The 21,579-nt window shown below is 45.2% G+C and overlaps 1 protein-coding gene and 1 long non-coding RNA gene across 4 annotated transcripts in view; one reads left to right on the top strand and one right to left on the bottom strand.

Moving 5' to 3' along the window:
* LOC307211313 (LIM/homeobox protein LMX-1.2-like) overlaps positions 1-21,579 on the top strand; it is an 81,487-nt gene that overhangs the window by 18,057 nt on the left and 41,851 nt on the right. The window contains exon 1 of one of the 3 annotated variants that reach the window (XM_079967847.1): positions 9,772-10,053. The exons of 1 other annotated variant lie outside the window; for it this stretch is intronic. In XM_079967847.1, coding sequence (XP_079823973.1) covers positions 9,797-10,053 — 257 coding nt within the window. In that variant the 5' untranslated portion in view covers positions 9,772-9,796. Of the gene's footprint in view, positions 1-9,771; positions 10,054-21,579 lie in introns of those variants that run through there. One more of the 3 variants, XM_079967849.1, reaches the window with a different exon arrangement.
* Positions 1,551-3,914, bottom strand: LOC307211353. The gene is made up of 2 exons (XR_013836399.1): positions 3,648-3,914; positions 1,551-1,712 (listed from the first exon to the last, which is right to left on the bottom strand). It is a non-coding gene; the product is annotated as an uncharacterized lncRNA (long non-coding RNA).

The raw sequence follows: 21,579 nt of genomic DNA, 5'->3' as shown, positions 1-21,579 counted from the left end.
AGGAAACGCTCTGCAGGAGAAGACCCAAAAAAGGGGGGGTACAGAAGGGCCAGTTGGCGGGGAGTGAGCAATGCCCCTATTTTCATCTGAGGAATGCTGGAGGCTGTACACCTTGTACATTTGAAAAAGGCTGTGAATTTGAGAACAAGCAATACTTGTGCTTCCCTATACAGTCATACCTCAGGTTGAAGTTGCTTCAGGTTGAGCGCTTTCGGGTTGTGCTCCGTGGAACGTGTTACTTCTGGGTTTCGTCGCTCACACATGCGCAGACAGTCGAAAAGACATCACGCACATGTGCAGAAGTGGCAAATCGCAACCCGCGCACGCGCAGACACGGGTTGTGTTCGCTTCAGGATGCGAATGGGGCTCCGGAACGGATCCCATTTGTATCCAGAGGTACCACTGTATGACATTTCCTCTCAGGCCCATAATTCCTTGTGCGCAGGCAGCAGGGCAGGAGCAACAAAACACTGTACTAAACAGGACCATTGATCTCAGGTACAGAGGAAGCTAGTGCTACTGGGAGGATGTACAGGCCCAACGTATATATGACTAAAACCCACCTCAAGGGGTCGTTGTGGGGACTGAATGAGGAAGGGGAGGACCCTTTGCCTTCCCTTCCTCTCCCTTTTTACATTGGCCTTCCCTTCTTCTCCCTTTTCTGGCCCCATTCTCACTATACATTTAACGCATATTCAATGCACATGTAAAGTACTTATTCCCCCCCAAAGCATTGTAGGAATTGTAGTTCACCCCCCACAGGGCTATTGCACCCTTAACAAACTACAGTTCCCAGGACTCTTGGGGAGAAGCCATGTAGTTTAAATATGCATATGTGGACATGATCTCTTCTTCCACCCTGAGTTTACATTGAGTGCTGTTTGGAGAAAGGACCTCTCGTTTTCTTCCCCCTTCACATTATCTGTAAAGTGCAATGAGCATTTACAATCATTAAAGATTATTGATATTTCTTTCCCCTATTCCCTGCAGGAAGACCTTTGCCAACCAGTTAATAATACCAACCCGTTTTGCAAACGGCCTTGCAAAAACTCTGTTTTTATGGATTCTTAATGGAGGACTTTTAGATAGCAACTTCAAAAACTAACAGGAAGCAGGGAGTTCCCCCTGCCCCGTTGCTTTTCCTTCAACACTTTAACAAGCTGGGGGAAGCCTGTGCTGATTGCTCACGCTTAGCATGTTTTGGAATGATTAACCAGCCCTCCAGACCCATTACCTTCTGCTGCTGGGCCAAGTGTCAGGCCTGAGCATACAAGACTGGAGGATTAGAGGGGGAGGATTAGATCTCCCAACAACACCGAGCTTTGATCGCAGCTGCAGAAATCAGAAAGCAACCAAACCAAACAAAGCCTCTTGGTCCACTGAGCTCCACACTCCTGTCCGTTACAGAGGAGTATCTCAGAGAGGGTACATACTTTGGGCTTTCTGCTTCAAGAGCTTCTCCAAAGCTTGCTCAGCAAGACCTGCCATGAACTCTCCCACCAAAACCAGAATTTTAGAACACAGGAAGTTGCCTTATACCGAGTCAGACCATCATTCCATCTCCCTAGTTTACTGGCAACAAATCTCCAGCTCCAGCTGGAAATGTCTAGGGTTGAATCTGGGACGTTTTGTGCACAACCCCTGGTCTCTGCCAATGAGCTTAGGCCCTTCCCTTATTCAGTTACGTTGCTCTGCAGCTGCACCCATGAGAACTGAATGGAACAGGAGAGTAATATTAAGCATTAGTGAGCTGAAATCATTTATAGACAGCTGCCCATCCAAGGATCCTAAACTGCTGTAGAAAATAAAGTTCCAACACTAAAGTGTTAAAAACAGACCAAATCAAGCAAATAGATACATAAAATCTAAATAAAATCAACAACAAACAATGATATTATCAGGGATGATAATAATAAATAAGGATACCACTAAGAGAAAGAATTCTCCAGACATCTTCTGCAGACTGTGGTGGGGGAAGAGAAAGCTGGACCTTAAGGCAGGAGTGGGGGATTGGATCTGGCCAAAGGGGCAGATTCAGAAGAAGGCAACTTTGGCAAGGGGGCAGAACATTCCACCTGACAGTCACATGACATCCTGCAATGTCAGGTGATTGAAATGTCAAAAGAAGAATCGGGAGTGCACTTAGCTCCTGAGTTGCCCCTTGCAGTCCTAGCTTGAACTGAAGCCAGGGCCACAAAGCAGCTAGTCAGGAAGAATTGCAAGATTGTCATCCTGAGTCCTCCTTTTCAGTGGGTTGTCTTTCACTGAGACACAGCTTTCAGAAGTGGTCCAGTGCACTTGGGAGAGGTGGGAGCTGCCGGGTGGGAGCAGCCGTTGCCAAAAGCAGCACAACAGCAAAAGGCACCAAATTAAAACACTGCTTCACTCCAGCCAAAGTGTCAGTGCCTGTCCGTCAATGGAATGAATAAATGGATTTTCCAATCATAGCCGTCGGAGCCGGATATGCTAGTTAGGTTTAGGGGTGCCAGACTCATATGGGTTGAAAGGAACATATTAAATAAAAGCAATGCATCCCAATGGCCGTTCTCTGCCATTTATTTTAATACATCCCTGGGCTGGGGAACCAAACTCCCTACCCAGCCAATACTTGTTCCTTTCTTCTTCACAGTAAAAGGCCTCTCAGATGACAGATCTCTCATGCCCGTCCCAACCATACCCAACACATGATGGAGGGGGAGGGTGCATAGCCTGTGCACACAGCAACAGATCATTCCATCTTCAGCACAAACAAATCGCATGGAGAGTTTCTTGATTAACTGCACATTAACAGGCCATAGTGGGAGAGGAGGCTCATGCGGATAGAGATGCAAGCAGCCATTGGAGAGAGCTGACCTCTTTACCTCTCTATTAAGCACATTGGAAGAATGTTAAGTAGTAGCTTGCATCAAGTGTGACAGGGATGCCGTGAAATGCACCGAGGACCCCTAGAAGGCCTGATAAACACTCACACATTGCTGTGCACCCCCTTTATGTTTGTTAGCTTTGTTTGAGCGTCTTTCCAGACTATTATTTTCATTATTTAACAGGAATATTTAACATTATTTAACAGGAAATTGGCAGCCCATCTTTGTCATTTCCCAGATGCAACCATGACCAGGGAGGGAGGGGGGAAACAATGGAGTATCATTGAAACAAATCTGGGAATCCAGTTCTGCCTGGGGTTGGCAGCCACCGCTTCTGCTGCTGATTTATGCCATCCACACTTCTGTTGACGGCTCCTTTGGCTGCTGTGAGAAGGATGACACCAGGGAAGCCTCACAATCAGGAGGCAGGGGAGACAGACTAAAAGGAGATGGGGGCAAGACTAATCCAGAGAAGCTGTGGCAGTTTGGTTTCTCTCTTCAATCCATTGATTATGTACAAACTAAAGAGCAAATATTCGAGCTCCAGCAGGTCAACCCTCATGAATCCTCTGCTCGAGGCTGGATGCCTCCTAGGTCTCCTTCCCCTTCTCTCTGCTATCATCCTATAAGGACTGGCTGGAGTATTCTGCAAACTACATGGTGTGGTTGGTATGTTGCTTAATGGGTCTGACAAGACCTCTTGAGCTGATAGGCAAAGTCTCTGGATTTCCATCTGGCAGCCCCAAAGAGATAACTATCAGTCATAGAGAAAGGGCTATTCACCTGCTTCCGAGGAATGCCTCTTCCATCTTCTCCTGGTGTCCCAGGAACTCATCCAAAGCACAGCAAGTGTGGGAAATTCATCTCCTTTACAGCGTAGAGCAGGGGTGAGGAACCTCTGGCCCGTAAGCCAATGGGAGGCAGTTTCCAAGCCTAGTCACCCTCTCAGGGGGGGATGTTTTGGAGGGGTGGGGCAGTTGTGGAAGGTGCACACTCTAGCTGAGTCCTATATGCAGGCTACCCAGGCAGATTGCCACCAGTAGACCTGAGAATGTCTCTGACCCTTTCAGCTGTGTTATGATGATGTCAGCACCTGTCCCCATGACTACTGGTGATGCCACAAATGCGGCGTGGCCACATGGGCCCACAATTCAAGTACAGTGGTACCTCGGGTTACATACGCTTCAGGTTACAGACTCCGCTAACCCAGAAATAGTGCTTCAGGTTAAGAACTTTGCTTCAGGAAGAGAACAGAAATCGTGCTCTGGCAGCGCAGCGGCAACAGGAGGCCCCATTAGCTAAAGTGGTGCTTCAGGTTAAGAACAGTTTCAGGTTAAGAACGGACCTCTGGAATGAATTAAGTACTTAACCCGAGATACCACTGTATTTAATTAAGCCAGCCCTTCAACATTCCTTAGATGAAAATAGAGACATTTCTCCCCCCACACATAACTGACCCTCCTTGACCTCCCGTTTTTTGTCAGTCCCCACCCCCACCCGCAAGCATTTTCACCACCACTTCACCAACAGGACACAGCCAACCTGAAAACCTCTTAATCCCAATTTTATTGGGATTGGACTCCAGCGCTCACCTCCTCAGCCAGCCTGGCCAATGGTCAGGGATGTGGGAGCTGGAGTCCAACATGCCCATCCTGGGGAAAAGAGACGAGTGGGGGGCCACAGGGTTCTGTCCTGGGCCTGTTGTTGTTCAACATGTTTAAAAATGGCTTGGATGAAGGACTTGAGGGGGTCCTCATTGCATTTGCAGATGACACCAAACTGGGAGGGGTAGCTATTGATTGATTGAATGATTGATTGATTGATTGATTGATTGATTGATTGATTTAATGTGCCCTTCATCCAAGGATCATATAAAAACACAAAAATACATAACATAGTTACAAAGAAAGACCCTCACTCCCCCGCCCCAAGTTTAAAAGGCCACGATTGTTTTATTAGCCAAAGGCCTGAGAGAAGAGGAACGTCTTTGCCTGGCATCTGAAGATGTGCAGCAAAGGAGCCATTCCACAAGTGGGGAGCCACAGCACTAAGACCTGCTCTCATCTTGCTGCCTTCTGGACCTCTCACGGAAGAGGCATACAAAGAACAGTCTCATATGGTCAGTTCATATGGGGAGATTCAGTCCTTGAGGTACTGTGGTCCTGACCTGTTTAAGGCTGAAGAAACCAGGGGGTGTCCCCCTCCTGCTGTAACCAGCTCCCCTCCCCCCCAATCTCCCAGAACATGAAGAGGATGGAGCAAAGAGAGACAAGACAAAGGACCTGGGGGTGGGAGAGTTAGGGAACTGTGGTAAGGAGGAGACCTTCAGTCCTCACAATTGCATCATTGGGGCAAGACCTACTGTGGAGAGTTACTGGGCTCAATGGGCCTAAGATGTTTTGTTTCTTTGAATAAGGAGTTAATTTTGCTGGCACCTTGTGAGTCATTACTTACCTGGCCCTGGCACCTGCCTCTGACAGAACCCAGTGGCGTAGCGTGGGTTGTCAGCACCCGGGGCAAGGCAAGTAATTTGCGCCCCGTAACCCGTGGATTTGCGCACCCTAACCCTAACCCCCAGATGTTGCGCCCGGTGCGGCCGCCCCCCCTGCACCCCCCACACTACACCACTGACAGAACCTCTCTATTCTGCCTTCGTCAGACCACACCTGGAATATTGAGAAGCTGGAATGTGTGCAGAGGATCGAGGTCTGGAAACCAAGCCTTACGAAGAATGGTTGAGGGCGCTGAGTATGTTTAGCCTGGATAAGAGGAGACAGAGAGGAGATATGAGAGCCATCTTCCAATATCTAAAGGGCTATCATGTGGAAGATGGAGCAAGCTTGTTTTCTGTGGCTTCAGAGGGTAGAACCCAAACCAATGGATTCAAGCTACAAGAAAGGAGATTCCAACTAAACATCAGGAATAATTTTCTGATCATAAGAGTGGTTCAACAGTGGAATGGATTCCCTTGGGATGTGGTGGACTCTCCTTCATTGGAGGTGTTTAAGCAGCAGTTGGATGGTCATCTGTCATGGATACTTTAGTTGAGGTTCCTGCATTGCAGGGGGTTAGACTAGATGACCCTTGGGGTACCTTCCAACTCCACAATATTATGAACTTCTGGAAGGCCACAGGCTCCCTACCCCCTGCTCCACAGCCTGTGTTTGTGCAGTAATGACCTTGGAGTGCCATGAATGGCCATGGTTTCACATATGAAGTTCCAACAAGACCACGGATTCAACCCATGGCATGTGCTCACTGAAGCTGAAAAGTGCAGAAGAGCCTTCTGAAGGGGGCAATAACAGTTGTTTTGAAAGGGGAAGAGCTGAGGTCCTCCTTTGGCAGCAGGCCCTGCTGGGAACGGAAATGTAGACATAGTACACACGAGACTTTGGGGAAGTTTTTGGGAAGACATCATGTAACATTATTCAGGAGAGTTTTCCGAGTCTTGGCAGTCTCCTTGAAAAGTTCCCCCTTAACGGTCCAAATCTTATCTCTTTCTTCTGAAGAGAGAGAAAGAAAGAACAACCTCCTCCCCAGCCACTGACGCAAAGCTTTGTCAGCAGAGCTGGACGGGAGTAATAAAAATACCAGCATTTGCCCATTTCCTAGTGATGCATTGCCAGAGGTCGAGAGAGAGAGAGAGAGGGGGGGAGAGAGAGAGAGAGAGACCTATAAGCAAGCAATGAACAGGGCTTGGGCTGCCTCCCTGTTTAAAGTAGCCTTTGCAGGAAAGGAGTTGGGAGTTGTAATGGGTCATAAATCGAACACAAATCTGTGATGTTGATGAAAGAAAATGCAGGGGATGTTCTGGGGGTGTTTCATTCAAGCTCCAGACTGACTAGTGTCTTGGGCTGCACACTTTAAGAAAGATGTAGACAGATTGGGTGCGGAAGCAACAAAGGCGATAACAAGGTTTAGGCTGCTAAAGAGAGACTTTTGAAGGAACCTGGACCTGGATTTGCACATTAACTTTGTCTAGTATGGAATTGCCATTGCTGATCCCCCTAGGATTCATAGGTACCAGTAGTCTTTCCCAAGCTAATTCGTGATTCTCTTGTCCCCTCCACTGATTCATACAACAACCTTAAAGAAATGTACTGCATTAAATTGAAGTTGGGTTTCTAGGAACGTTCAGATTATTGAACTGATATTTCTCAGTGGTAAGGCAAGTGACTGTAATGTGGCTCATTGCATTCTTAACAAAAATTGTTAGGGAAAATGTCCAGTGAGGACATGGTTAAGGAAGCAAAGGCAGTGCTGTTTTCTGGGGGGACTCAAGGGTATGCTGTACCAGCACCTCCCCCCCCCCAAAAAAAATATTACAAATGTGGCACTTACGGTAACAACTTCATGGTGAGTACTGGCACCTTTTTCCCCTCCAAGAAAAGCACTGGGCATAGGTTATGTTACCATATTCAACCAAGCAAATTTGATGTGCCAAAATCTACAGCAAAAGCCAATTTGCCTTGAGCCTTCTATGTTAGAAGGAGCTGTGTGAACTGGCCCTCAAACTGTGGGTTGTATCCTATACTTGTGCAACAGACTTCTGCTTGTGCAACAGAATTTTCCCTTCTTCTCCTCCACCTATGAATGCTGCTCTTTGTTCGTATTAAAGGTTGTGTTCTCTTTAGTGCATTTTGCTGTTAAAGGTAAAGGTACTCCTGACCATTAGGTCCAGTCGCGAACGACTCTGGGGTTGCGGCGTTTATCTCACTTTACTGACTGAGGGAGCCAGTGTTTGTCCACAGAGAGTTTTTCTGGGTCATGTCGCCAGCATGACTAAGCCGCTTCTGGCGAACCAGAGCATCGCACAGAAATGCCGTTTACCTTTCCACCAGAATGGTTCCTATTTATCTACTTGCACTTTGGTGTGCTTTCAAACTGCTAGGTTGGCAGTAATTTTGCTGTTAGGTCACCACATTTGGCTCACTTGTAGGTTTGGTTTTTGAAGGCTTCCTCAGTTTCCCAGTGCAAATGCATTAGCGTGTGCCTGCAACAGTGTTAGGGGCAGTTTAAATGCTATAGCCCTTGCGCTTAAAGGTAGGTGGAGATATAGGATTGCAGCCTAAATGTACAATTACTTGCATTGCAAACATTCTACAATAATAGCATTCATTCACAGAAAACAGATAGTGTTGCTGGAGCTTCAAAGGATTCTGACCGTGGCTGGTGAAGAGGGTCTCTGCCACTCTCACTTTGAGGAAATTGTTGGAATGAAAATTATGAGTGGCTGCTGGGGATGGGGAAGAAATTATATTCAGATCATGTTTAAAGGTGAACCTCCCTAATTCGCACTTTCTGAAACAAGACAAGAACCACAATGCAACAGTCCTTAGAAATTCTCACTTCTCTGAATATTGCAATGCAGTTCTCAAGCAAAGTAATGGGAACAAAAATCCATATGCTGAGGGAACGTGTGCATAGAAATGCAGAAATGCAAAAATAATATGCAGAAAGGCATTATGGGGGGAATTGCTTTGCAAAAATGTGCATTTTAGACAAAATTGCATAAAATTTGTTTATGAGGAGAAGGTTTTACAACTAGCAAAAATAAGAGACCAAAATATGAAATGTTTGTGGAAAAGTGGAGACCTATTTCATAGCCAAATGAAATCGCTCAGTGCTTCCCAGCCGTCTGTGCTTTGCCTTGCCACTGCCACCTTTCTGGTGTTGCCTGGGGACCCTTTGGGCTGCAGGGAACTGGGTGCCACCTTCATTGTCCAAGTCTTGCGCAAGCAGATTCCTCTGGGGAGCCCACAACAGGACAGGAGGGCAACAGCCCTCTTTCCAGAGGGCTCCAATCCTGGAGGGTGTGTGGCGTATCAGCACCATGACTAATAGCCCTCTCTCCTCAGTGAATTCGTCAAATTACCTTTGACACCATCTCTACCTAAACTGGTGGCTGTCACCCAGTAGCAGCCAGTGGGGAGGCACTGGTGTGGTTCTGTTGCTGTCCCAGCTTCCCAATTTACCAAGAGGGAGGTTGGAGGTGCTGAGTGTGGTGGCAGAGGCCCTCCAGCTGCTACTGCTGTCATCATCACATCTTGAGGCAGTGCGTTCCATGGTTTAAATATGTCCCCTGTAAAGAAGTGTTTCCCTTTGTCTGTCCCGGGTTTTCTGCCAACCAGCTGCATTGGATGGCTGGTGTTATGAGGGGGAAGAAGTTGCTGTCTGCTTTCCCTACGCCATGCATAATTGTGCAGACCTCCGTCACCTCCTCCCATGACTTGCCATTTTCCTCAACTTATCATGCTGATCATCTGCTTGGGGGGGGGGACAAGAGGGATTTGGTGCACCTGCTCCCTCCTTCTGCCCCTGGAAGAGATTCCTAGTGCTCATGCCAATGACCAGAGCTGAGTATGCTATGGGACAAGGCATGTGCAGGATCAGGTACTGGGGCTCCAGTGTCTGTTTCCAGGAGAAAGCTTTTGTGTGCTATGCACTGCTAGATATGTCTCTCATAAAAACTTATTCTAGATATCATACCAATTGGGTGATGCCTATAGATTATTGGGGGGGGGGGAGCGGCTTATGTTGCTTTTCTTGTGGATTGACTTGAATTTGGATACAAATTGTGAAGTGAAGAATATGTTATGTGCGGTGCTGCTTTACTCCACGGGGGGAAACAATGATTCCAACATGTGGAAAATCCAGTCATTCTATAACTACTTTCTCCCTCTTGCTTGGTAAGTGGAATTGCAGAACTGTGTATGCTTGCATTTGCAAGCTGCTCTCTGGACTTTCAGGCCTAGAGATGTCTTTTTCCTCCATCTGCTCACTGGTCTTTCTAACTAGAGATATGCCTGGTCTCTTCTGCACTCAAAGCGTGTGCTCTACCTCTGAGCTATTATAGTCTCTCACAGCTCTTGGCTTGGATACCAGTTTTTGGTGTGGGGGTGTGTGCGCGTGCACACACAAACATCCACAAGATGTTTCCCTGCGCTGCTCATGCGCTAGCCAGGATGAACCAGGTTCGAGCCAAGTTCACCCTGGATGAGCAAATCATCTCCACATGGGACAGGCGGGAAGGGAGGAGGCTCCTTGGCAGCAGAGGCCGCCATTCAGGTCCTTCCCGACAGCTCCTCAGCTTCCCCCGCCTCTGCCTGCCATGCCATGAAAACAGACTTCAAAGCCAAGCAAGGGCGTCCAGGATGGAGGAGCTGCAATCACTTTATCATGGGGCCAGGCAAGCACATTTCCTCCCCTTCTGAATCAGGATTTACGGGGCAGGTGCCCAGAGGCAGTGGCCAGGATTGTTGTGAGCAGAGCAGGGAGGCCGGGTGGACTTGAAGGCGGGGGGCAGGGCAGGGGGGGAGTCAGAGGCACCCAAAGCTTTGGAAGTGCAGGACCGGAGAACAACATCCATCTTCTTTCTTAACATTTCATCTCTGCAGCAACAGGCTTCTCCTTCCCCCGCAACCAGCTGCAGCTGTCAGCTTATCTCTTCCCCTAAAACATTTCCCTCGCCTTGCAAAGAAAGCCTTTTAAAAACAAATGGTTTATGGAGCTGCACTCTTTTCATGAAGAGAGGTTGGTTAGGGAAGAGCTGTGGATCCATGACAGAGCACAGGCTTTTCACAGAGGAAGTCCCCAGTTCAGTCCCCAGGTAGGGGGGCAAAGACACCTCTCCAAAACCCTGGGGAGCTCTTCCCCACAGTGCCACCGAGATCCAGCGCAAGGAACCTTTGGCCCTGCAGATGCTGCCGTCAGACCCAGCAAGCAGACCAATGGCCAGGGATGGTGAGATATGTGGTCCAGCAGCATCTGAGAGGCCCAAGGCTCCCCACACCTGATCTAAATGGTCTGACTCAGCACCAGGCAGCTTCCTATGTCCTTAACCAGGATAATGATAGGCAGAGGAGGACGGGGCCCTTGTCTTGGTGTTCTCATATGGCTGGGAAATACATCAAATTCTGTTTTCAGAAACATTATTACTCTAGCACAATAAGCTACATTGCACACAACTTTCTACTACATATGAAGAATATTGTGGCACCTTTAAGATTGGTGCATTTATTGTGGCAACTTTCTCCAACAGTGAAAGGGAGACTTCAGAGTGAAACAGCTAAACAAATAACACAGTTTGATGATGTTAGTTTTGAGCTTGTATAGGGAGCATGGTCTGGATTCAGCTTTGTGGTTCTATTAGCGGAAGCCAGCACAAGGACTCCTGCGAAGGCAGTGGCTCTTCCTCCGCCCACCTCCTGGTGTGTGCTTGCCTACATTGGGAGAGATCTAGCACAAGAGACTTCAAATCTACCTAATCATGCCAAGTGAGGATAGGACCATCTCCCTAGGCTTTTGTTCTACCTGAAGAGCTGAAGATGCTTGTTTACTAAGCATTGACTCGCACCTGACATTGCTGGAGCCTGGGAACCCCATGGAAGGGGCCACTGTCATGGCTGCAGGTGCAGGTGTGTGGGTCCACCTGAACAGGTATGTGCATTCCCAGCTGAGGGGGAGAGAGAGAGGCAGTTTGAATTCAACCAGAGAAAGAAAAGAATTCTGGATGTTTTGAGCTGCCTGCCAAGCAGCAGCCTTGGAGAGGTTGGGGAAACTGCTGCTGGAGAGGGCAAATCTGTCCACATTGGTTTCTCTCAGTGTCTCATTTTTTCCGGCCATCAGTTCATTTCTCTTCATTTACATATCAGTAATCAAATTTTCTTTTTTTAAAATTCCTTGTAAAAAAATCACCAGTATTTTAGAGTAAATTTATCCTAAAGCACACATTTCTGTAATTTTGCCTAATTTAGACATTTTTGCAATGCAATATTATGCATTTTTGTAAGTTATTTTCACCAGTGTATGCATTCTTATGTATGGTTTACCCCAGTATATGCATTTTGTACACATGGCCCAGCTGGAAAACCACTGCAAAATTTAGAGAAGTGCAGATTTCCAAAGCCAGCTGTATTTCAGTTCACTTACTGCTTCAGAAATTGTGAATTAAGCAGGTTCACCTTTGGAGGTTAACTGAATTCTCCCCCATCCCTACCTGCTGCCACGTTTGGGGACTATTTGAAGACTGTTTATCCCTCTCTGGAGGAGCTTCGCTGCCTGCTCAACCTGCAAATGGCGGGCCTGCTCAACTCCCCCCTCCCCTTTCCTCGCCCTTCCTTCTTTCCTCAAAGGGAGGGAAGGCGCTACACATTGTTCTCCTTCCTATTTCATCCTCACAACAATCCTGTGAGGTAGGTTAGGCTGCAATCCTGGCCCAAGATCACCCAGCAAGCTTCATGGCTGAGTGGGGATTTGAACCCTGGTCTCCCAAGTCCGAGTCCTACTCTCTCACCACTGCACCACACTGCCTCTCAGACATTAGGAACCTTCCGTGACCACAATCCAATTCAGAAAGTTAAGCACACTTAAGCCCACTGAACTATTGGCGTTAATTGCCCTTAACTGCGCTGCATTGGGACCCATACAACTCCTGTACTCACAAAAAGCTGACCAGAAAAAGCTGACCACAGACTTTCCTAATGCTTGGCAGAGAATGGAGAAGCATGAAGCGATACACTTTGTTAGCAAGCACAAGGCACTGTTTGCCTCTTGGCTCAGTCAAAATGGGAGCAGAGGGGCATTTCGTGGCAACAGCATTCTTTTTAATTGTACTCTGGGCCCATCTGAATATTCTGTTTATTTTCTTTTATTTTTTGCCATGATTATGAAGTTTGTGTTTTAATGTTCTGGGCTGTGTCAGTTTGGGGAATGGTGTGAACAAAGAGAGGGATAAAGCTTGCCTAATTAACATCATTAATCATAAGCTGGGTGGAGGGGTGGGGGAGATGTATTTTCCCCCTCTTGTGTCAATGTGAAAGGAAGACAGTCTGAGACATGAGAAGATCTGGATTATTACTATCTGGTAAAGGGAGTTGGCAATAGGAGCAAATTCACTGGCTCAATGGGTTCCTTGTTAAAGTTAAAAGCAGCAGCAGCCACAACCAAGGTGTCCCCCACCCTGTGAAGCCACTGGTGCCTTGTTGTCAGAGCATCATAACACTTTCCCACTGCTGTCCAGAGCATAGCAAGTTAGTCCCGGCTCAAATCAGCTGTGCATGCATGAGTGGCCATAAGTTCCATGTTCCATGTCAGCTAATAATTGCACATTATAATGCAGCAAAGCAGCAAATGTCTCAAGTTCTCCGGAATCTGTATGGGGCTAAACAGAAGTCACTCAAAGCCTTAGAAGTCATCACCAAAAGGCAGCCCAGCCCAGTCTCTGCCCCCAAAGGCACTAATTCCATGCATACAGCACTGCGCACATGCACTTGCACAAATCAAGATGTACAACTCGATCCCAGATCTGCACAGTGCAGCATGTCACAATGAGTGGCTCCACTGGTGCCATCATTTCACAGCTGACAATAGGGACACATTTATGTGCTGGTGTAGCACTGCATTTTGGTGAAAGGAGATCAGGGAGTTACTGAGAAACATATTGTTGTGTAGCAAATGTATTCATGGAAAGGCATTGGCCAAGAAGGGAGGAAAAAACCCCTTTGCTGAGGGGCTGGATTCAGAAGGCTTGGCACACCTTGCTTATGTGTAAAATCAATGCAGTAGCATGTGTGCATCAGAGAAGGCAGAATCCTATTCAGGTATTTACAGAAAAACTGGTGGCTGTTTATTCCTTACTGGGACAGAAAATGTACACCTTTTAGGGGGTGGGCCAGGTTCAAATCCTTGCTCATCTGAAAAGTTAACAGGCTGGTCTTGGTTCAGGTATTCTCTATTAGCCTAACCTACTATAGACAAGGATGTTGTGAGGAAACAGGAGAAGACCGTATGTCCCACATTGAACTGTTGGGAGAAAGGGTGAGATTAAAAACACACACCATTGTTTTATTACAGTGGTACCTCGGGTTACATATGCTTCAGGTTACAGACTCCGCTAACCCAGAAATAGTACCTCGGGTTAAGAACTTTTCTTCAGGATGAGAACAGAAATCGTGCTCCGGCGGCGCGGCAGCAGCAGGGGGCCCCTTTAGCTAAAGTGGTGCTTCAGGTTAAGAACAGCTTCAGTTAAGAAGGGACCTCCGGAACGAATTAAGTACTTAACCTGAGGTACCACTGTAATTCACAACATTGCCTAGAGACAACCAGATCAGACTGCTATGAAGCTGAGGTTCATTTTGCACATGCCCCATGGAGATTTAGAGAATTCAAATAATCTAGGAACTGTGAGACATTTGCAGATCAGACTTTGGGTGGATTGTCCCTACTTGTAGCTATGTCTGGAGCCCAGGAGGGCATCTGGGCCAAAATCTGGGTAGAGAAAACCTCTGGCTGTATCCCACAACTGAGGGCTCCTCCAGATGACTTGTTTATTGAGCATTCATCCTGCTTTGCTTTTACAAAGGTTTGATCACATCCAGCCTTTATTGAATGTTTGTTCTGATTTGTTTGTGGGGCACTCGCACGACAATCCTGATCTGCTTGCAAGATGTTTACAAGTCTTCCAGGTGGCCTTTCCTTCATGCCACACTTTCCCAGGCATCGCCCATCACTTTCCAAACCATAAAAAGTCCAATTCTTTTTTTAAAAAATAATATTTATTAAATTTTTGACAGAAAAGAGTTACAAAATAATAACACACAAAAAAACCACAAAAATACAAAAACCAGAAATTTAACATAAAAAGAAAAAAGAAAAACTAAAGATCCCTCTTTTATAATATCTTACATTCATTTACTTATTTTCGTGACTTCCTCACACCTCCCTTTTTTGTATTCCATTTAAAAATTTATTCAGCAGATTCATAACCTCATATTTTACCCTTAATTATTTATCTTCACATATTCTAACTTCAAATTTTCATCTGATATCTATCTCTTCTTGCATATTCTTATTTTACCTTATTACTAGAACCCCTTCATTTTATTCCAACGTCATTAACATTCAATAATTTTACAGTGTTTCTGTAGATAGATTTTAAATTTCTTCCAGTCTTCTTCCACCGACTCTTCTCCCTGGTCTCGGATTCTGCCGGTCATTTCCGCCAATTCCATATAGTCCATTACTTGCATCTGCCATTCTTCCAGGGTGGGTAGGTCTTGTGTCTTTCAATGCTTTGCAATGAGTATTCTTGCTGCTGCTGTAGCATACAAAAAGAAAGTTCTATCCTTCTTTGGCACCACTTGGCCGACCATACCCAGGAGAAAGGCCTCTGGTTTCTTCAAGAAGGTATATTTGAATACCTTTTTCAATTCATTATAGATCATTTCCCAGAAAGCCTTAATCCTTGGGCACGTCCACCAGAGATGAAAGAATGTAACTTCAGTCTCTTTTACATTTCCAACATTTATTATCGGGCAGATGATAGATTTTTGCAAGCTTGACTGGGGTCATGTACCACCTGTATATCATTTTCATAATATTCTCTCTTAAGGCATTACATGCCGTGAATTTCATACCTGTGGTCCACAACTGTTCCCAGTCGGCAAACATCATGTTATGGCCGATATCTTGTGCCCATTTTATCATAGCAGATTTTACCGTTTCATCCTCAGTGTTCCATTTCAGCAGCAGGTTGTACATTTTTGATAATGTCTTAGCTTTGGATTCTAGCAATTCTGTTTCTAGTTTTGATTTTTCCACCTGGAAACCAATTTTTTTATCTAGATTATAAGCCTCCCTTATTTGGAAATAGTGAAGCCAATCTCGCACTTTATCCTTTAATTTCTTGAAACTCTGCAATTTCAATTTGTCACCTTCCTGTTCCAAAATCTCCCAATATTTTGGCCAATTGGCCTCCATATTGAGTTTTTTCAAAGCCTTCGCTTCCATAGGCGATAGCCACCTTGGGATTTTATTTTCAAGTAAGTCTTTATATCTTGTCCAGACATTAAACAATGTTCTTCTGACAATATGATTTTTAAAAACCTTATGCACTTTAACCTTGTCATACCACAGATATGCATGCCACCCAAAAGCATTGTCAAAACCTTCTAAGTCCAAAATGTCTGTGTTCTCAAGAAGCAGCCATTCTTTCAGCCAGCAAAAAGCTGCTGATTCATAATACAACTTAAAGTCTGGCAGGGCAAATCTACCTCTGTCCTTTGCATCAGTAAGTATTTTAAATTTTATTCTGGGCTTCTTGCCCTGCCAGACAAATCTAGAAATATCTCTCTGCCACTTCTTGAAACAGTCCATCTTGTCTATTATTTGCAATGATTGAAACAAAAACAACATTCTTGGCAATACATTCATTTTGATAACAGCAATTCGGCCTAACAAGGAAAGTTTCAGGTTTGACCATATTTCAAGATCTTTTTTCACTTCTGACCAGCATTTCTCATAGTTATCTTTAAACAAATTCACATTCTTAGCAGTCATGTTCACCCCTAGATATTTTACTTTTTTTACCAATGTTAGACCTGTCTCCTTCTGAAACCTCTCTTTCTCACTTGGTGTTAAGTTTTTCTCCAAAACCTTAGTTTTTAATTTATTTAACTTAAAACCAGCCACTTGACCAAATTCCTGGATTAATTTCAAAACCCTTTTAGTACTAGATTCTGGCTCCTGTAATGTCAATACTAGGTCATCTGCAAAAGCTTTAAGTTTGTATTGTTTGGCTCTGACGTGAATACCTTTAATCAAGTGGTCCCTTCTAATCATATTTAGCAGGACCTCCAGGACTGAAATAAAAAGCAGTGGGGAAATTGGGCAGCCTTGTCGTGTCCCTTTCTCCATCTTAAATTCTTCTGTCACCATATTATTAACTATCAATTTAGCCTTTTGTTCTGAATAAATTGCACCTATACCATTTTCAAAACCTTGACCAACCCCCATCCCCTGAAGATTTTTCTTCATGAAACTCCAAGAAATATTGTCGAAAGCTTTCTCCGCATCCACAAATATCAAAACTGCTTTGGTATTAATATTTGTTTGAAGCATTTCTAAAATGTTAATTATATTCCTCGTATTGTCAGACAAATGTCTACCCGGGAGAAAGCCAGCTTGATCTTTATGTATCTCTTCCATTAAAACTTTTTTCAGCCTTTTGGCCAAAATGTCAGCAAAAATTTTGTAATCCACATTAAGCAGAGATATGGGGCGGTAATTCTTGAGTTGTGTCTTTTCAGACTCAGTTTTCGGTATAAGTGTAACGTATGCTTCTTTCCACGACTCTGGCGCTTTTTTCCCCTCCAAAATTTCGTTGCAAACCTCCTTTAGTGGTTGAATTAACCAATCTTTCAAAGATCTATAGTACTTAGAGGTTAAACCGTCCGGCCCTGGAGATTTACCCAGCTGCATGTTCTGGATGGCACCTTCCAATTCTTTTTCAGAGCTGATTTGTTGCACTGGGGCAACAGAGCCCTATTATTATTATTATTATTATTATTATTATTATTATTATTACCTCACCCATCTGGCTGGGTTTCCCCAGCCACTCTGGGCGGCTCCCAACAGAATATTAAAAACACATTAAAACATCAAACATTAAAAGCTTCCCTAAACAGGGCTGCCTTCAGAGGTCTTCTAAACATCAGATATTTGTTGATTTCCTTGACATCTGATGGGAGGGCATTCCATAGGGTGGGCGCCACTACTGAGAAGACCCTCTGCCTGGTTCCCTTTAAAATTTCACTTTAAAATACACAAACCTAAAGTTCTGGTAAGTAGATGAATCCCTCCCACAAAATGATGGCAGTCTGGAGACGCCCTGAGACACTGAGAATGCAATCCTATATCCATCGACTCGTAAATCAGACTTGTTGAGTTCAGTGGGTCTTCCTTCCAGGTACTGATTTCAAGGCTGGGATATACAATCTCTTAACTTCCCAGGTTCAGAAATTCAACTCTGTATAGGATTGCACCTTAAAGTGAGAAGTCACCAGGTAACCCTGTAAATATAACCAGCACTGTTGAACCCAGTTTGCTCCCGAAACTGGTGCTTGTCAAAGATGGGACCCGGGTTGTGCTCAGACCCAAGGGTTTTCCATCAAATGCAAGGTTTCTTCTTTTCTCCTGTCTGCTGCAATGCTGATTGTTCTGTTCTGCTTTGGGCAAGGTGGTAGGCACCCCTTATCCATCACTGCCTTGTTGAAGCTGCTCTTTATCTCATTTGTTTGTTTTGCTCTGTGCAGTCACCTTTCATCAATGTTTTCCCTAGACTGGAGTGGAGGACTTCCAATCTGCAGATCAGGAACTAAAAACTTAACTTTTGCACAATAATGGTAATAATAATCAGGTATTAGGGTGTTAGGGAGGTGGAGTTTCAGACTGGATTTTTCATACTCTGTCCCTAAAATAAATCAAAAAGATAGGCCAAGAGCATTTGCTTATGTATTTATTGTTTTAAAATATTCTACCCTACCTTTCTATTAAAATGCTCATGGCAGCTTACAAAACAAGTATGAAAATGCAAGGAGATATAATCAGTAGCTGGTGAAATACTTTAACATGCCACGGAGATCAGAAATATATGTTCCAATACTGTGCTCAGAATAAAGCCCAACCATAAAGACTGTACAGTGGAATCTCGGGTTAAGTACTTAATTCATTCCTGAGGTCTGTTCTTAACCTGAAACTGTTCTTAACCTGAAGCACCACTTTAGCTAATGGGGCCTCCTGCTGCCACCGCGCCACCACTGCACAATTTCTGTTCTCATCCTGAAGCAAAGATCTTAACCTGAGGTACTATTTCTGGGTTAGTGGAGTCTGTAACCTGAAGCGTATGTAACCTGAAGCATATGTAACCCGAGGTACCACTGTATGTGTATATTATGTAGTTTATTTTTGCATGAAGTTGAATAACAAGCCTCTAATTAAGGACTTACATTCAAGGTCCCCATGGGCAGTAGATTCACAGGGCTGAGGGCCCTGTTAACTGAGGGTTAAACTTTGTACGCTTAAGTTTGCAAATGGGGAGGGGGGGAGTATGCAAAATCTGTGGCCCATGTATATCTCAGAAACAAACAAGTGTCTTGTGGCATTTTAAAGACTAACACGTTTATTTATTGTGGTCCTAAGCTTTCATGGAATCAAGCCCACTATGTCAATTGTATGAAAAGAAAACTTACTGGTAGTTGGCAGGTATCGAAAGGAGAAAGGTGTCAGGTGGGAGTTGAAAGGCAACAGGATGCAAAAATTACAGTCAACAATTGTAGAACTTAAATATGTGTTAAATAGGCACACCTTTTACAGTAGCGGATTGGTGATAATTTACTCAGCATTGCTGGGCTAATAGTATTAACATCTGTAGAGAACCATTAACAAGAAACAATTATGCATGGCATAGATATTTGGCATCAGAAATGGCAAAAGCCATAAAACATTGGGAGAACATTTCAGCCATTCGCAACACATTCCTATTCATTCAGGCATTTCACTCTTAATTGATGTTCATTTTTAAGTTGGGTGGGGCAGGATGCATCCTCCTTATGTTATAACAGCATGGGCACTTTTAGTTAATAGGGTTTTTTATATATATAAAAAATCTGAAGAGCTGTACTGTGCATGTATCATGTCCCAGTCCTTAGACGCCTTGCCATGGTGACTCCAAGGCAAAGCTCTCCCTGCCCACTTGTGGGTCAGTAATAGTCTGCTTCAAGGAGCTTACATTCCCCACTCTAAGGGGATGCAATTCTGAAGGAGAAGACTTGAAACTGAACTTGGACCTTGAAGTCAGAATCTCATACTACTCATGTGAGGAATTTGAATCTGCTGCTCTGACATGTTGTTCACAACCCAAGGCTTCTTACTCCCACATCAGCTCCTGGGTGAGATGATATGCCAGGAGACTCCCTGGCAATGCCACCTTTCCATGGTGGGTGATGACTCAAGACTTCACAGGTCATCAGGGGAGAATCATTGCAAAAGACAGGGTTGGATAACCTGTGACCTTCCAGTTGTTGCATCAGGCCAAGCCAACATGGCCTAAAGTTCAGAAAAGATGGGAGCTGGAGCCCAAGAACTTCTGGGGGGCAACAGGTTCCCCAACTTTGTCTTAAGAGTCCAGTTGGGCTCTGATGATTGTTGAAACAATATCTACTTTCCCTGGGAGCTTGCCAAGGTACTGAAGAGCCTGCCCCTGTCCTGCTATCTAGAACTCACTGCCACTCAAGCTCTGTTCCCTTCCAAGCCTTGCTGAGTACTATCTCATGTGTGCAGAGCTCCCTGCAAGGTACTTGGGATGAGGGCTCTGGTCTCCTCTTGACACCAAAGCAAGTCTAGCTTTGCTGCAGCTGAAATTTATGCATACAAATTTGTGCTGTACCAATGGCTGCACTCCTTTATCTCAGGGACAGAGGGTGACACTAAGGAAGGAGTTGTTGTTGCAGCACTCCTTGGTGTGTGGAGTTCCGCAGGGTGCAATCCTTTCCCCAATGCTTTTCAATATCTTTATGTACCCCCTTGCCCAGATTGTCTGGAGTTTTGGGCTGGGTTGTCATCGATATGCTGATGACACCCAGCTTTATCTGTTGATGGATGGCCATCCTGACTTGGCCCCGAACACACTGACCAGATGCTTGGAAGCTGTGACTGGATGGCTGTGTGGGAGCTGGTTGAAGTTAAATCATTCGAAGACAGAGGTCCTCTGGCTGGGTCAGGATGACATGGGGTTGGGGAGCCAACTCCCATCTCTTGCAGGAGCTCAATTAGTGCCAGCGCCTTCTGTCAAGAGTTTGGGTGTAACCTTTGATGCCTCCCTTTCTATGGAGGCGCAAGTTGCAGCCATAGCAAAGGTGGCATTTTTCAGTCTCTGCTGTATTAAGCAGTTGGTCCCTTACCTTTCTCGCCCTGATCTGGCCACTGTGATCCATGCGAAGGTCACCTCCAGGCTTGATTGTTGTAACTTGCTCTACGCGGGGCTGCCCTTGAAGCTGACCCAGAAACTCCAGCGGTGCAGAATGCCATGGTGAGGCTCCTTACGGGGTCCTTGCTGCGGGATCACATTCATCAAGTGCTTTACCAGCTGCACTGGCTCCCAGTGGAGTACAGGGTCAGGTTTAAGGTGCTGGTTTTGACCTTTAAAGCCTCTCCTGGTATGCCCCACGGAGGACCTTAAGGTCCACAAATAACAACACTTTGGAGGTCCCAAGCCTCAAGGAGGTTAGATTGGTTTCAACTAGGGCCAGGGCCTTTTCAGCACTGGCCCCGACATGGTGGAACGCTCTGTCACAAGAGACCAGGGCCCTGCGGGAGTTGACATCTTTCCACAGGGCCTGCAAGATGGAGCTGTTCTGCCTTGCCTCTGGCTTAGACTCACTCTGACCCCTTATATGGGATTTGGCATATCAATTTTCCCTTGGCTTTTTTGCTGGTCCATGTAGGACCAGCATGGATAGCTGGCTCTGCTGAATATCTGATGTTTCCTCCCTTTATGGTCTTGATCTATGGGCTACTACTAAAATGAGGCTGCATTTTAAGCTGTATTTTAATGAATTGTTTGTTTGTTTGTTGTTGTTGTTGTTGTTGTTGTTTTCTATTATGTTTTATTGTAATTCATATTTGGTGTTAGCCGCCCTGAGCCTGGCCCTGGCCGGGGAGGGCGGGATATAAATAAAAAAAATTTTTATTATGGCTGAATATGAATTTTAAGCCATCATTGTTTCTAGAGCATCATTATTATTTCTACTACTAAGTATGCAAATTTCTTTGGAGAGTTTGCTTGTTTGTTTGTTTGTTTGTTTGTATACTTGCTTGCTTCTTTTGATCCTCTAAAGATCAAGGGGGAACTGAAAGCTGAATTTGCCTTAGGCTACCA

This window comes from Podarcis cretensis (assembly GCF_951804945.1).
Source record: "Podarcis cretensis genome assembly, chromosome: 2".
Taxonomy (NCBI): domain Eukaryota; kingdom Metazoa; phylum Chordata; class Lepidosauria; order Squamata; family Lacertidae; genus Podarcis; species Podarcis cretensis.
The sequence above is the reverse complement of the archived record's forward strand: the minus strand, read 5'-3'. Positions and strand labels throughout refer to the sequence as shown.